Below are 16708 nucleotides of genomic sequence, written 5' to 3'. Positions count from 1 at the left end.
ATTACAGTGAAACCTCTTTACTTCATCTTAAGCACCTTTTAGCATATAATTCCCCCACTTAAAGCTATCATAAGACTCACTTAAGCAACACAAAGAGATACCTCCCACAGACCCTCTCTAAGCATGCCTAAATGATCCTCAAGACCACCTATAATGAGACAGATACACACTTACAAGACACCAAACATATGAACATGAGATTTCCTCTACCAAAGGTTATACTAAGTCTCACTTGAGTGAGTTTTGAAGTGACGGCCCATACAATCCCTTACACACACACTTAAGAGATCCAATAGACTACCTATAATAGAATCATTCTCACTTAATAAATAAACACATAGGTAATATGACATTCTCCTTCAAAAGGCTATCAAAAGACTTACTTAAGTATATCAAGAAGATAATTTCCATGATTGACCTCTTCAAGATTACCTAAATAATCCGTAAGACTACCTAAGTTAGATCATGTCTACACATTCAACCATTTTCCCTAACTAGAGTCATCCTTAAGACTTATCTAGGTAAGATACGAAGTGACCATTTCTATGCCCCCTTCACACCTTAACTAGACAACCCTTAACTACTCTATATAAGTACTTATTCATTTATCATACTTTCTTAACTCAAGTCATTATATTCATTATTTCATTTAGGACTCATTCATCACATAAGAACATTCAAGTAATGGTCTTGGACAAGACCTAGGGACTCTACCTTCAAAGCCTATTGTGCAATGTCTAGATAGCATCCCATACTACCACCTTAACTTCATAGAACTCCCCTGATGGTAGTAAATATCTCATATGATGAGAATAGGAAATAACTAACATAGACCATGATAGAAAGACATGGAATCCGGAGTTCTCACCTACTCCGATGAAGGCGTTCTACTTGCCAATGGTAGAACTTAGGCACATCCTATGTAGGCACATGGTTAAGGAATATGAAGGGCATGCTTTTTAATCTAGTCTCATTCATTAACTATAACTATTCTCTTGCCATACTCACTAGGTACTATTATTTGTTCTCATAGACTAATTCACAATTAAGGTTCATATAAAGGGTTTCCATATCAAGTTCATAACCCAATCACATTTACCCTACCAAAGAGGTCCTCTAGGGATACCTTACAATGGCCACAAGAAGCTCATCATGACTTTACTAAGGATTGATATGATGTCGTTACAGACAATCAACCTTAAGCCTATCATTTCCTTACTTGAAGGATACCATTACGGATTTCAACTTCAACATTCATAAACTTACCCCTATACTCAAGGTTTCACACAAAGGACTCTTTTAACATAATTTAAGGTCTCATGTCATTCATATATACAAGATTAAGAGGTTTTATAATCCTGATTCAAGACATCTCATATTTACATTCATACATGCATCAAGTAAGGGACACCAGTCAACCAAGACAAGACACAACATACTTCACCTTAACACATATTACATGTAATTCTAGAAGCACATAAAAATAGACATTATCATCTTTAATTCATCCTATACAATGTCATATCATCATCAATATAACCATCATAGACTCATATAGTCAAGTAGGAATAACCATGCATCAATCCTAAGACTATACACACAAAGCCATAGTTATTGTCTAACATGATCACCTAAATAACATCAGTAGAAGAACACATATACTTTCACATTACTTATAATCTAGGTAGATATATACATACTTCACATAATCGACTACACAAATAACCACATTACTTCAAGTAGTTGTCAACAAGGTCATGATCATCATAATACATAAAGTAACGCCGACAAGGCCACATCAATTGCAAGTAAAAGAGCATAAAATCGACACCATAAGTGATTCATACAAATCACAATATAATTTAAGTCTAATTAACATAAAATAAAAGGAATTAGGGAAGCGGACCACCACTCCATCCTTGACAGCTCAATCCGATGCTAAATCACCCAATTCAATATCATAAGGCCCTTACCAATGGCCATGAACATCAATTCAATGAATAAATCATAATACTCAGTGAAACTAGGTTAGTTAAACATATATTTATACATCTAATACAATCTGTACATCAATTAAATACAATTCTTACATCATCAGATAGCTCCTAGATAACTACACATATTCATAAACATTAAGTCAAAATTATGTAACCCATAAAGTAGTCAAAAACTAGGGTTCATCATTTACATGGGTTCATAGTTTAATTGAGTTAAAATCATATATTTAGTAAAAATTCAATCTATATTCAATTCTTAAAAACCTTTAATGCAAGACCCATGGATAGATCATGAATTTGGACAATTCATCTTTGAAAACTTTAGAAAACATCTTTGAAAGTTGGACTCCTTGATGAATAGAGTTTCAAGGATACAAAATCATACCTCAGTGAATATAATTCTTTAATTTGATAAATAATCTCCACTAAATTCTCAAATCCAAGACGTTTCTTGAGTTTTGGCTCCAATGGAGTTCTAGGGAATTTCTAAGGGATTTTGGGTTTTGATTTTGAGGAATGAAATCTTCTAAGTGTTTTAGGCTTATAAACACATTTAAAATTCCCAAAATACCCTTTACGAACCACCCTTTATCTTATTAGAAGTGGGGTAAATTTAAAATTTAACCCCTCAACTTAACTGTGACTGCACGCAGGTATAGTCCTCACAGACGGAGGACGATCGACGGCCCGTCATTTGACCAACACACCATCCTGCTAGTCCGTGGTCTGGGACTGAGGCTTTTATTTTGTCACTCCTCTCCCAATACGAAGTGTCAATCGACGAGACACCACCAATGGGGCGTCTACTGCCCCACTGGGCGTCGATTGCCATCCGTTGGTGGGCTGTCTTGGGCAGTCTTGCGCACCAACTAAGGTCCTTCCTCAAGGACCCTTGGATGGTCCTTGGGGATATATTCCCAAACATTTACAACCAAAACATGTTTTAAAATGATTTTAGCTCCTCTCACATGAATTTCAAGCCAAAATGAACACGTAAAACCTGACAAAATATGCTTAGACACACAAGGTCGTTTCAACGCAAAACTTTCGAACGTCATGGACGTCTTAGACATTTGACCTCCAAACTTCACGAAACCTGACACAATGACTATATACACAATAATAACTCATTTAAGTAACTTATAACCTTATTAATCACATATAAACACATAAAACCACATATGGGACACATAGGTAACTTAGTCGTCCCTTGACGTTTCACTTCCAAATCACCTTAACTCTTAGGCACAGCCTCAATACCACATTATAGACCATTTTAGGACCTTAGAATATCATTATAATCATGTTAGTATCTAGTTCATCTAAGTCATTTTCGAGATCTTACAACTTAGTATTTCGTAAGGATTTTATATGAAAGAGATTTTTAAAGACTATTGAAATGTTTGTGAAAACTTTTAATTCCGCACTACTTTCCATTACTTNTAGTATTTCGTAAGGATTTTATATGAAAGAGATTTTTAAAGACTATTGAAATGTTTGTGAAAACTTTTAATTCCGCACTACTTTCCATTACTTTATATATCATGAATGATATGGAAGATCTTGTACAAGACCTCTAAGAGGTCAAGTACGCCGGTCCATGACTTAAGGAATGCCCTAACTTCTAGGGTATAAGTGCAAGTCGTGACAAGCTTGGTATCAGAACATAGGCTATGAAAGTGGTCTTAGGAAGAAAAAAGTCTCATCAAGTCACTTCTAGTATAGTTTTGACCATCGGTGTGATTTGCGACACATCTATGAACGAGAGGCCATAGGATGATAGGGTTTCACTTCTTTTCTACTCCTATGTGAATATGGGTACTGTGCATAGAGTGAGTATGGGTACTGCGCATAGAGTGAATGTTGTGGAGAGAACTATGATATATAGATTGAGAGATTATGTGTGGATGAATCATCCAATCATTCTTGGCTCGAAGGTTGGAGACGATCCTCAATAGTTTCGAGATGGAGTGTACAAGGTATTGAGTTCCATGGGGATGACATCTAGGGAGAAGGCGGATTTTTCTTTGTATCAATTGAGGGAGGTTTCTCAACTGTGTTACACTGAATGGAAGGATAATAGTACGGTTGATTTGGGTCCTATTGAGTGGGAAGAGTTTAAAGAAGCCTTTCTTGGAAAGTACTTTCCCCATGAGAGGAGGGAGGTGAAGGTAGAGAAGTTTATCAATCTCAAGCAAGGCAATATGAGTATTGAGGAATATTCTTTGAAGTTCTCTAGGTTGTCTATATTTTCTCCATCCTTTGTTTCCAACCCTAGGGATGAGATGAGTAGGTTTCTGACGGGTCTCGCCGACCTTGTGAAGGAAGAATGTCATACGACCATGCAACATGATGATATGACCCTAGCTAGACTCATTGTGTATGCCCAATCAATTGAGGAATCTAAATTTGGTAGGATTGCTAGAAACTTGAAAGGAGTGGATGAGGTGATAAAATTCAACCTAGGTTCTAGAAGAGGGATCAAACTCAAGATGGACCTAGTGCTCCTAAGGTGAAATTTTAGAAAGGTGGTGGTTCTCAAAATGGCAAGCCTACATGTGATACTTATGGAAAGAGGCATTATGGGGAGTGTATGTTGGGTACCGGGAGTTGTTTTAGATGTGGTAAAAAATTATATAAAGTGAGGGATTGTCCTACTAGAGATGGTAAGAAATCTGAAAGATGATACTCCAAAAAAAAGGTGTTTCTATGCACTCCGGACTAGAGGATCAAAGTCGGTTGAGGGTGATGATGATGATAGTAAGTTCTTGTATTCCTCTGTTTAGTGATATGAGTTTCTTCTAAGTGAGGGAGTATGGTTAGTAGATCGACTATATGGTCATAGAAGCTTGTTGCTTGTGCATTGTGTTTAGGAGTCTTGTTGAAATTGAATGTAATTGATTCCTTGCATTGTACATTTCATGAAATTATGATTATGTTGTAAGGTGAGCTTAGATTATTTATCTTTAATATTATCATGTTTCCATCATGAATTGCCTATATGTTGCATTTTTGAAATTTGGAAGCATGTTCACTGCAAAACTGCAAGGGAAAAATCTGTTTAGTGTAAAAATTTTAAAGAATTGACTAATTCATTCTTTGCTTGAAAATTGTTGTAATTTTGTTAGAACTGATGTATATGAGCATGATAATTAATATAAAATGAGTTTTTGCTCTTTAGAATGAAGGATGTGAGTTTCATGGTATCATGAGTTATGGAATTTCTTCTAGTTTCTTGTTGTGTGTTGTGAGTCTCTTAATCATGTGAAATTGATATTTTCCTAGATACTTGTTTTGTATAAGGTGTTATACGTTATGGTTATGAGTTGTTAGCGGAATATCTATTCTTGGAAGTGTTTGGAGAGTGGCAAGTGTCATTCGAGGACAAATGTTGTCCAAGTGGAGGAGATTGTAATACCTCGAATATGAATTAGGTGAAGCTAAACCCTAAAATGTTTGTCATGAGGGTCTAAGGTTCTAAAATTGCCTATAATGTCGTATTGAGGCAGTCTCTAAGATTTTAGGTGCATTAGAAGTCAAACGTTATGGGACGACCAAGATGTTCGACGACTAAGTTACCTATGTTCCTCATGTATGGTTATGTTCCTATATGTGTGTTTAATGAGTTAATGAGGTTCTTATATTAGTTATTATAGTGTATATAGGAAGTGTGTCAAGTTTCATAAGGTTTTGAGGCCAAACGTCCATGATGTTCAAAAGGTTTGCCTTGAAACGACCTTGTGTGTCTTGGCATGTTTAGTCGAGTTTTACATGTTCGTTTTGGTAGAAATTAATATGGGAGGTCCTAAAATTGTATAGGAACATATTAGGGTTGGAAACATTGGGGAAAACATCCTCAAGGACCATACAAGGGTCCTTTAGGAAGGACCCCTGTTGGTGGCCAAAACTGCCCAAGGCAGTCCCACCTACGGATAGCAAACGACGACCACTGGCCTGGTCGACGCCCCGTAGGTCGAGGGAGTTGATGGGTACTTAGCCTACGGATCTAAGCTCCCATTTTCCAGGATCTGACCCAATCGACGGAGGACAGGACGGTCCGTTTGTGGACTAACGCCCCGTCGATAGGCAGTCGTCTGTGAGGGTTGTGTTCTTGTCCTGTCAGCTTTTTATTTGAAGATTGAAATGGTAAATTCACCCAACTTCCAAGTTATGAGAAAGGGCGGTTACTTAGGGGTATTTTAGGTATTTTAAGTAGGTTTAAAAGTCCTAAATGCCTAGAAGAATTCATTCTTCAAAGTCAAAACCTAAAATATCTTAGAAATTCTCTAGAAGTCTATTGAAACCAAAACTCAAGAAAGAGCATGTATTGGAGATTTGAGTGGATATTCTTCATTAAATTTGTTGATTAACATCGTTGAAATATGGTTTTTGATCTTTGAAACTCTATTAATCAAGGATCCCAAAACTTAATGAGAATTCTAAAGTTTTCAAAGATGAGCTTGTCCAATTTTATGATCTATCCATGAATTCTTGCATTAAAGGTTTTAAATCGTTGAATATTAATTTAATTGTTGTTAATTAGATGATTTTAACTCAATTAACTTATGTACCCATGTAATTTATGAACCCTAGATTTTGACTACTTTATGGATTAAATAATATTGTCTTAATGCTTATGAATTCTAGTGTAGTTTTCTATGGGCTATTGAGTGATGTAAGAAGTGTATTCAATTGATGTATAGGTTGTTTTAGATTGATAAATATATACTGAATTGACCTAGATTTATTGAGTGTTATAGTTTTTGTATTGAATTAATGTTTATTGCCATGGGTAAGGGCCTTTTGGTATTGAATTTTATGATTTAGCTTTGGATTGAAGTGGTGAGAATGGATTGGTATGGTCCACTTATTGTGGCGGTGCTATGTGAATGATGTGGCCTAATCGGCGTTACTTTATGTATTATGATGATCATGGCCTTCTTGGAAAACTACTTGAAGTATTATGATGATGTGTGTAGTTGATTATGTGAAGTATGATCATGTTCTTCTACTTGTGATTATTTAAAAGTATAAGTTCTTCTATTAATGTTGTTAGGTGATCATGTTAGACTATGACAATGTCCTTATGTGTGTGTAGTCTTATATATGATGCATGATTATTCCTACTTGACTATATGAGGCTATGATGGTTATATTGATGATGTTATAGTAGTATATAGGATGAATTATAGATGATAAGTGTTATTTCTATGTGCATCTAGAATGATATGTAATATGTGCTAAAGTGAAGTATGTTGTGTCTTGTTTTGGTACACTTGTGTCCCTTACTTGATACATGTATGAATGTGAATATGAGATGTCTTGACTTAGGATGCCAAAGCCTCTTAGGGAACCTCTTTGGTAGGGTAAATGTGATTGGGTTATGAACTTGATATGTAACCCCTTCGTTTGAACCTTTAATGTTAATTAATCAATGAGAACAAAGGCTAGTACTGAGTGAGTATGTCTTGGAAAGTATCTCTAGTGAAGAATGAGACTAGAGTACAAAGTAATCCCTTCATGTTCCTTAACCATGTGCCAACATAGGATGTGTTCAAGTTCTACCATTGGCAAGTAGAACACCCTCAATCGGAGTAGGTTACAACTCCGGATTCCATGTTTTGCTATAATGGTCTATGTTTGTTATTGCCTATTCTTATCATGTGTGATACCTACTAGTATTGGAAAGATTCTATGAAATTTAGGTGGTGGTATGGGACACTATCTAGACATTTCACAATAGGCTTTGAATATGATAGTAAGAGTCCCTAGTTCTTCTCTAAGACCATTACTTTAATGTCCTTATGGGATGAACGAGTCATAAATGAACTAATGAATATAATGACCTAAGATAAGAAAGAATGTAAAGGTGTGAAGGGGGCATAGGAATGGTAAATTCGTATCTTAGCTATATAAGTCTTAAGAATGACTCTAGTTAGGAAAGATGGTTGATTTTGTAGACAAGATCCAAACTTACGTAGTCTTAAAGATTACTTATATATTTTTGAATAGTTCAAGCATGAACATTATCTTCTTGATTTACTTGAGTAGGTCTTTTGATAACCTTTTGGAGGTGAATGTCATTATCTAGGAATGCTATTGAGTTAAGTGAGAATGATCTTTTCCTTGGTAGTCTAAAGGATCTTAAGTGTGTGTGAAAGGGATTGTATGGGCGGTCGCTTCACAAATCACTCAAGTGAGCCTTAGAATCACCTTTGGTAGGAGAATCTCATGTTCATATGGCTGGTGTATTGTACGTGTGTATATCTCATTATAAGTGGTCTTAAGGATCATTTAGGTGCGCCTAGAGAGGGTGTATGGTCAGTCTCTCTTTGTCTTACTTAAGTGTGTCTTAGGATAGCTTTTAGTGAGGGAATTGTATTCTAGAACGGGTTACTGTGAAATATGGAACTTCATTGTCACAATTGAATTTAGTCATTGTAAGGTGTTAAATGTTGTTCTTATTCTATATTATGATATTTAAATCAAAAGATGCATATTTCCATTAAATGTCTGTTTTCATGATTTTTATGCATTATGCCATCTTCGTACATGTTTTTGTACTATTTCCATGCTTTTATCTATCTCTAAAGTGATTCATAGGTGACGGCGCTATTGGAGCTAAGCTTGGATTATAGGATCGTTCAAGGAAGTTGAAGTATGTCCTCATTTTAATCGAGGGCAGAGATGTCTTTTATTTCTCTTATTGAAGTATTGTAATAGACTTAATAGTACTATGTTTTTATCGTGTGTGGGCCGTGTCCCACAGCAATCTTGCGTCTAATATTTGACGAAATGAGACTTAGTATTTACTATGGATTTTATATTGAAGAGATTTTTAAAAACTATTGAAATGTTTGTGAAAAGTTTTAATTCCGCACAACTTTTCATATGTGTACATGTGATAAATGATACTGAAGGGCTTGTACATGACCTCCGAGAAGTCACGTACTCCGGTCCATGACCTAAGGAATGTCCTAAGTTCTAGGGTATTGGTGCGGGTCGTGACAAGGAACTCCCACTTTAGAAATTTCTTCTTAAATTTTTCTTTCGGCTTCCCTTCTAGTAGTCATACCCTGTAACCACAATAAAAGGGTTAGAAGAAAAAGGAAACATAGAGTTACTACTTTTGAGGAACGAATTTTAAGGATTACCAAAAACGTGAGGATTTCCTAAGCATCACATAGACTCTCATTCATATGTGTGGCGCGCTTCACACCCATGAACAAGACTCTATGTAGACGTTGTTTAGTGAGACTTAAATCCTAAGATTAATTCATCCTCATGCTCTGTTACCAAGTTTGTCCCGATCAGGGAGCACCCCCTAGACGTAACTGGCCTCTCTATCCTCAGAGAGGACTTGGACTAGCCCTTAGCATTCATGATAAAATATCATAGTTCGAAAAAAACCATTACATATTGAAGTATACTAATACTTGCCACATATCATATATGGAGTTTACATACATTCCTAGCTTATGAAGTTTATATAGACTTCTCGTTTAGGAAATATAAAAAATTGATAAGATATAGTCTAATACTATGTCTCACATCAAGCCACTTAATAGATAATTACTATATTGGGCATAGCCCTTCCTTCAATACAATATGCAACACATAGTCTTACAACAATAGTCTCCAAATGACAAAGGAAAGTGTCTTTAGACATAGGAAACATCATAGCTAGAACAGAAGAATGGCAACATCCCCGAACTTGAGGACCTACCAATAACTTGAGAAATATGCCAGTCTTCCTTCAAAGTGGCCTTCTACACTTCAGTGGCCCGAACCTACATTGTTTGGGCAAAAGGAAAAGAATATGGGTTAGTATAAACCACATGTACTAATTATGGAAACATTTTCAAGTAAAACCATTGAAATCATGTTTAAAAGGATATTTTGTTCAAAAACATGCTAAATCACTTTCAAAGCCTTTTATGCACATACAAAATCATATACAAGTCAATGATCATAATATCACTTAAGACAAGTTCATGTCCAACACAAGACCAACATCACCTTAAATTTCATTTAAACATGTAAATCATCATCATAAGGTCATATCAACAATCCATGTAATAGATTTCATAACATCAAAAGCATATAATACCCTTACTCACAATCCCTTTCCAAGCTTACAAGTGCAATGCTCATTTGAAGCCCCATAACCTATCATAATCAAGTAACCTAGGCAAAAGATCATAAGCAATGTCTACATTTCATATATCTTCATATCATGTATATTCATCATCAGTATTAACTTAGACCAATATCATGTTCATTAATGAAACCAGCATCATATAGGATAATAAACATGTAAAGTCAACATAAGTATTTCATTGATATCATAAGTACATGAGAACAACCTCCTAAAACTCCCCTCAAGGTCCACTCTTGCCATGTATAGGTAAAGTCACATACCCTTACCTACACTTAGTAGTACCCCTTAAGCCACCCTAGTTAGTGTTCACTTTATCACTTCTATTCGTTCATTTTACTTTCGGGAACAATCGCTTTATCCGACAATAGACCATGTGAGCTAAACATAGAATCCGGTGTCATGAAACACTACACCAAAAGAAGGGTCTCTACTTGCCAAGGTAGAACCAAAACATTAACATAACATTTTAGGTAGATCCACTAGCTAGTATTCCTATGGGGGCAACATAGTTAAGGAACTAGGAGATATGTGTTAAGCCCTCTTCATGACCATTAGCATTGGAGCCCTCATCTCATGAGAGTAATTGTGATCTAACCTTCCCACATTGGGAAGGGACAACTCTCATATCTAGTTCGCTCGGTGCTAAGCTAAAGTCCCTTTTTGAAATGTCTTTAATCCTTTCTTAATCATAATATCTTAATATAGGACATATGAGAGTAACCACTTGTATAATCATTTCATTAGCTCATTACATCCATTCATTTAGTGAGATCATCACATCATAGTCATATCATAATAAGGCACACAAGTGATTCATATACAACCTTACATCATCGTACCCTTATGATGATCTCACAATTCAACATATTCATACCATGCCATCACATTCATCATGTTATTATATTCGTAATATATTCACATATTCTACTTCAGTTGAACATCATCATCAAGTATAAACCATCATCATTGAAGTAAAGAACTCATAATCGTAAAGTCTAACCAAATAGCCTCCATAAGCCTCCTTCAAAATCTTACAATCAATACAAAAATATTCATACATCAATTTCCTTATTATAACCATATAATATTAATACATACAAGAATTAAGTCAGTTTCATCATCACTAATCAAATCAACCTCAATTCATAACCTAGGGCTAGGGAAAAGGGTCAAATCATGAATTCTTCCATAGAACTAGGTCAACTAAGAACTACAACATTTAACAAATATACAATCATAATCTATCAACATAAACCAAAGGAATTCAACATAAAATCAATTTGAAAGATCATTCACGAAATTTGAAGAAAACCCATATTTTAGACATCATTAGAAATCAATTTTGAAAAGCCTCTTGGGGAAAGAGATCCCAACAGTGCATAGCTTCAATACCTTAGGATTCCTTGAAGTTTTATGGAAAATATATTGAGTCTTGAAGACCTAATGAAACTTGAATCTTGGTCTTAATGGGGTCTTCGAATATAGAGAGAAAGTAGAGAGAAGTTTAAGAGAATTGGGTTTGGAAAAACTGAGGTGTTAAGTTAGTTTATGAGTTAGGGTAGCTTATGTAGTCCTTAAATAACTTAGGTAACCACCCAGTAAACCTTAATTAATACCTTAACTAATTAACCAACTAACCTACTAATTTAAAAATCTTACCAATGAACTCGGGTGACAAAGCACGAAGGCCCATCCACGAGCCGTCGACCAGACCACGGACTATACTGTTAGTCCATGGTTTTGTTCAGAGACTGATTTTTGAAGGCTCATGGTGGTGAGGCTAAGTGTGAACCACGATTCATAACGATGGAGCGTCGATGCATCGACGGCTAGTTGTTTGGTCTCGTGGTTGCACACTGCCACAAGACTACTTTTGCGGTCTAAATATAATATCCCCCCCAAGGACCCCTATTGTTGTCCTTGGGGAGTCGTACCTTGACATTTCGATCCTAAAAAAACTCTAATGCATGTTTAACAACTTTTTACTAAATTTGACTAAATTCTGACTCTTAAAATCTCTTAAAACATAACAAGGTACACTAGTTAACATATAACAATTCCCCGGACGTCATGGTTGTTTCTTGATATTTTGACTCTAACACTTCCTAATTAGTTTCAATACATTATTTTAGGCCTAGAAATAGTGTTTCAAGTCTTAATTCATCATGTGAGGCTTTAGATTAAGTCATGGAATTTTGGAGTGTTACAGTATGCCCCCCGGGAAGATTCGTCCCTGAATGATACCTAAACCTTTTATAGGGAGTATATGACACTCAATATTAGCAGCCCAACCAACAACAACATAAAAATAATAAAATCATTATGAGTCACATCCCATAGGAGTACGTCAAAACTCCAGTCAACACATGAACATTGCATTACACATAGCAACTCAACATACCATTCACCATATATAAGAGCTCAACATTTAAACGTCACATAATGAGGAACTACCTTCTCAATATCAACATAAGCTCAACATGAACATCAAGAGTAACTTATGCCTACCTTCTTTCAAAACACATTAACATGCTCACTACATTTCATAAGAGCAACTATACACATAACCAAATAGGTGCAAATTAAGCAAAATAGCATTTTTCCATGAAAACTCATTTTAGAATGAACCTTTACCATAAATATGTATATATTAGCAAGGCAAGCGAAATTCAACAACATTCATTATTTTATTTTAAGAGGATTACAAACCTCAACTTTTGCTAGAATTTTGAGGAAAAAGATGAGGATAACGGGACTTCATGTCGGTATCGGCCCCCCATGTTGCTCCCTCAACTATGTTGTTTCTCCTTAAGCCTTTTATGGAAGCCACCTCTTTTTTCCTAAACTTCTTGACTTGGTGATCTAGAATTTCAAGCGGAACCTCTTCATAAGAAAGGTTCTCATTCACACCTAACCCTTCAATCATGATAATGGATACGTGGTCGCCAATACACTTCTTAAGCATAGAGACATGAAATACGCGATGAATCGGGGCTAATTCACTTGGTAAGCAACCTTCCCGAACCGTTTCACTATCTCATAAGGACCCACATACCGGGGACTAAGCTTCCCCTTCTTACCAAATCTCATCACCCCTTTCATGGGTGAAATCTTCAAGTAAACCATATAACCTACTTTGAATTCAAGACCTCTTCTTCTATTGTCAACATAGGATTTTTGCCGACTATAAGTTGTTTTCAACCTATAGCTTATCATCTGAACCTTCTTCAATGCTTCATAGATTATCTCTGGGCAAAGGAGTGAAGTCTCTCCTACCTCAAATCACCCAACCAGAGACCTACATCTCCTACCATAGAGTGCTTCAAATGGTGCCATATAAATACTCGAATGGTACCTATTAATATAAAAGAACTCAATCAACGGCAGATGATCGTTCCAATTACCCTTGAAGTCGATAACACAAGATCTTAACATATCTTTGAGGTTTGAATGGTACACTCCGCTTGACCATCTATTTGAAGATGAAAAGCAGTGTTAAACTTCACTTGAGTACCTAACCGTTGTTGAAAAGACCTCCAAAAATGAGAAGTGAATTGGGCACCTCTATCCGATATGATGGACAAAAGGACCCCATGCAAACTCACAATCTCATTAATGTATATTCTTGCATAATCCTCCGCCGAATTAGTAGATTTAACATGAATAAAGTTTACAAATTTCGTCAATCTATCCACAATCACCCATATTGATTGATTTTGCCTCCGGGTTCGAGGCTACCCAAAAACGAAGTCTATATTGATATATTCCCACTTCGAAGTAGGAACATCTATTATTTGAGTTAGACCACCTTGTCTTTGATGTTCGACTTTAACTTGTTGACAATTTAAATACATAACCACAAATTCTGCTATGAGCCTTTTCAAGCCATCCCAGTAATAAATCTCTTGAAAATCACAATACATTTTTTTGGCACCGGGATGAATGGAATATCCGCAAGCATGAGCTTCTTCAAAAATTTGTCCCCTTAGACCGTACACATCTAGTACACACAATCTACCTTGGTACCTAAGTACCTTATCCCCCCTTAAGAGAATGCCTCATTGCACTTTCTGAGAAGTAATTTCTTCAATTCCATCAATAGAGGATCAAGGTGTTGCTTATACTTCACCTCCACCACTAAAGTTTATTCGGACTTATGATAATCCATAGACCCTCCTTTTGGAGAATCATCCAAATGAACACCCAACCGATCCAATCTATGCACCTCCTTTACTAACTCTTTCTTATCATCAGGAACATGGTCTACACTAACCATTGAAATTTGACTTAGAGCATCCAAAACCACATTGGCCTTACCGGGGTGGTAGAGAACACTCATGTCCTAATCCTTTTAAAGTTCCAACCACCTTTTTTGTCAGAGATTCAACTCCTTTTCAGTGAGCACATATTGAAGGATCTTGTGGTCCATAAACACATCCACATGGACACCGTACAAGGAACATCTCCATATTTTCAAAGCAAACACTATGGCCTCTGATTCAATATTATGAGTTGGATAGTTCTTCTCATACACCTTGAGTTATCAAGAGGCATAAGCTATCACCTTACCATGTTGCATGGGGGCACAACCCAAACCTACTCTACAAGCATCACAACACACTATAAGTCCTTGAGTACCCTCCGATAATGTCAACACCGGAGCGGAGGTAAGCTTATCTTTCAACTCTTGGAAGCCTCTTTTACAAGCTTCTGACCACTCATACATTGCATTCTTTTGGGTTAAGGTAATCCAAGAAGAAGAAATTGATGCAAACCCATCAACAAACATTCGATAATACCCGGCTAAACCCAAGAAACTTCTAATATCAGTTGGAGTCAAAGGTCTATGCCAATTCTTAACAGCTTCCATTTTCTTCGGATCAATCTCAATACCCTCACTTGAGATGATGTGGCCAAAAACTGCAACCGATCTAGACCCAAATTCTTGCTTACTATATTTTTCAAAGAGTTGGTTTTCGTTGAGTACTTGCAATACTACTCTCAAATGGCCCATATTCTCATCCTCACTCTTACAATACACCAAGATATCATCAATGAATACAATTACAAAAGAAGTCAAGGTATTTCCTGAACACTCTATTCATAAGGTCCATAAAAGTCGTCGGGGCATTGGTTAGAACAAAAGAAATCACTAGGAACTCATAATTATCAAAACTAGTCCAAAAAGTGTTTTTTGTATGTTTTCACCTCTCACCCTAAGTTTGTGATACACCGACCTCAAATCAATTTTAGAAAGGTAGCTTCCCCTTGGAGTTTATCAAACAAATTGTTGACCCTTAGGAGAGGATACTTGTTCTTTATGATGACCTTATTTAGTTGACAATAGTCAATGCACATCTTAAGGGACGCATCCTTCTTCTTAAAAAGTAGAAACGGAGCTCCCCATGGAGAAATAATAGGGTGTATGAAACCCTTGTCTAATAAGTCTTTGAGTTGAAGCTTTAGCTCTTTCAAATTAGTCGGAGCCATATGGTAAGGAGGGATTGAAATAGTCTTTGTATTTTGTAACAAGTCTATTCCAAAGTCTATTTCTTGTTCTGGAGGAATTCTTGACAAGTCATCGAGAAAGACATCCGGAAAATCCTTCACTACGGGTACGAACTCTAAAGGAGGAACCCTGGACTCAAATCCTTGACTCTAACAATATGGAAAAGACACTCTTTAGAGATCATCTTTCAAGCTTTTAGACACGAAATTCTAAAATCATAGAAGTGGTTCTTGTTAGGATCATCAGGATTAGGACAACTCGCTTCAGCTTGGCTACTCTCCTTTCCTCTAGCATCCATAAGCCTCCTTCAAGATCTTACCATCAATCCAACAATATTAATCCATAAAATAAACTTATTATCACCATATAATAGTAATCAATTCAAGAACTAAGTGAATTGAATTATCACTAATCAAATCAACCTCAATTCATAACCTAGGGTTAGGGAAATGGGTCTAATCATGAATTATTCCATAGAACTAGGTCAAAGTCTAATAACAACTATAATTAAACAATATACAATCATAATCAATCAAAATAAACCAATGGTATTCAAAATCAAATCAATCTGAAAGATCATTCAGGAAATTGAAAGAAAACTCATCTTTTAGACATCATTGGAAACTAATTTTGAAGAGCCTCTTAGGGAAAGAGATCCCAAGAGAGAATAGGTTGCATACCTTAGTATTCCTTAAATTTTGATAGAGAAAATACTTGACTCTTGAAGCCCTAGTGAACCTTGAAACTTGGTATTCAATGTGGTCTTTGAATAGAGAGAGAAAGTAGAGAGAAGTTGGAGAGAATTGGGTATGGGAATAATGAGGTGTTAAGTTAGTTTATGACTTAGGGTAGCTTATATAGTCCTTAAATAACTTAATTAACCACCCCGTAGCCCTTAATTAATCCCTTAACTAGTTCGCCAACTAACCTACTAATTTAAAAACTTACAAGTGAACTCGGCGAACCATGAAAGCCCGTCCACGAGCCATCGAACAGACCATACTCTCAGTCCGTGGTTTTGGCTAGAGACTGGTTTGTAAG

The 16708-nt window shown here is 36.1% G+C and overlaps 1 protein-coding gene across 1 annotated transcript in view; it reads right to left on the bottom strand.

Annotated features, from left to right (window-relative positions):
• Window positions 1–15172, bottom strand: part of LOC107022264 — a 115470-nt gene extending 100298 nt beyond the window's left edge. The window contains exon 1 of the mRNA XM_015222929.1: window positions 14797–15172. Within this exon, the coding sequence (XP_015078415.1) occupies window positions 14797–15172 (376 nt within the window). The remainder of the gene's footprint in view (window positions 1–14796) is intronic.
• Between the last annotated feature and the right edge of the window lie 1536 nt (window positions 15173–16708).

Source organism: Solanum pennellii, chromosome 6, assembly GCF_001406875.1.
Source record: "Solanum pennellii chromosome 6, SPENNV200".
Taxonomy (NCBI): Eukaryota; Viridiplantae; Streptophyta; class Magnoliopsida; order Solanales; family Solanaceae; genus Solanum; species Solanum pennellii.
This window is presented reverse-complemented; position numbering and strand designations above follow the sequence as displayed.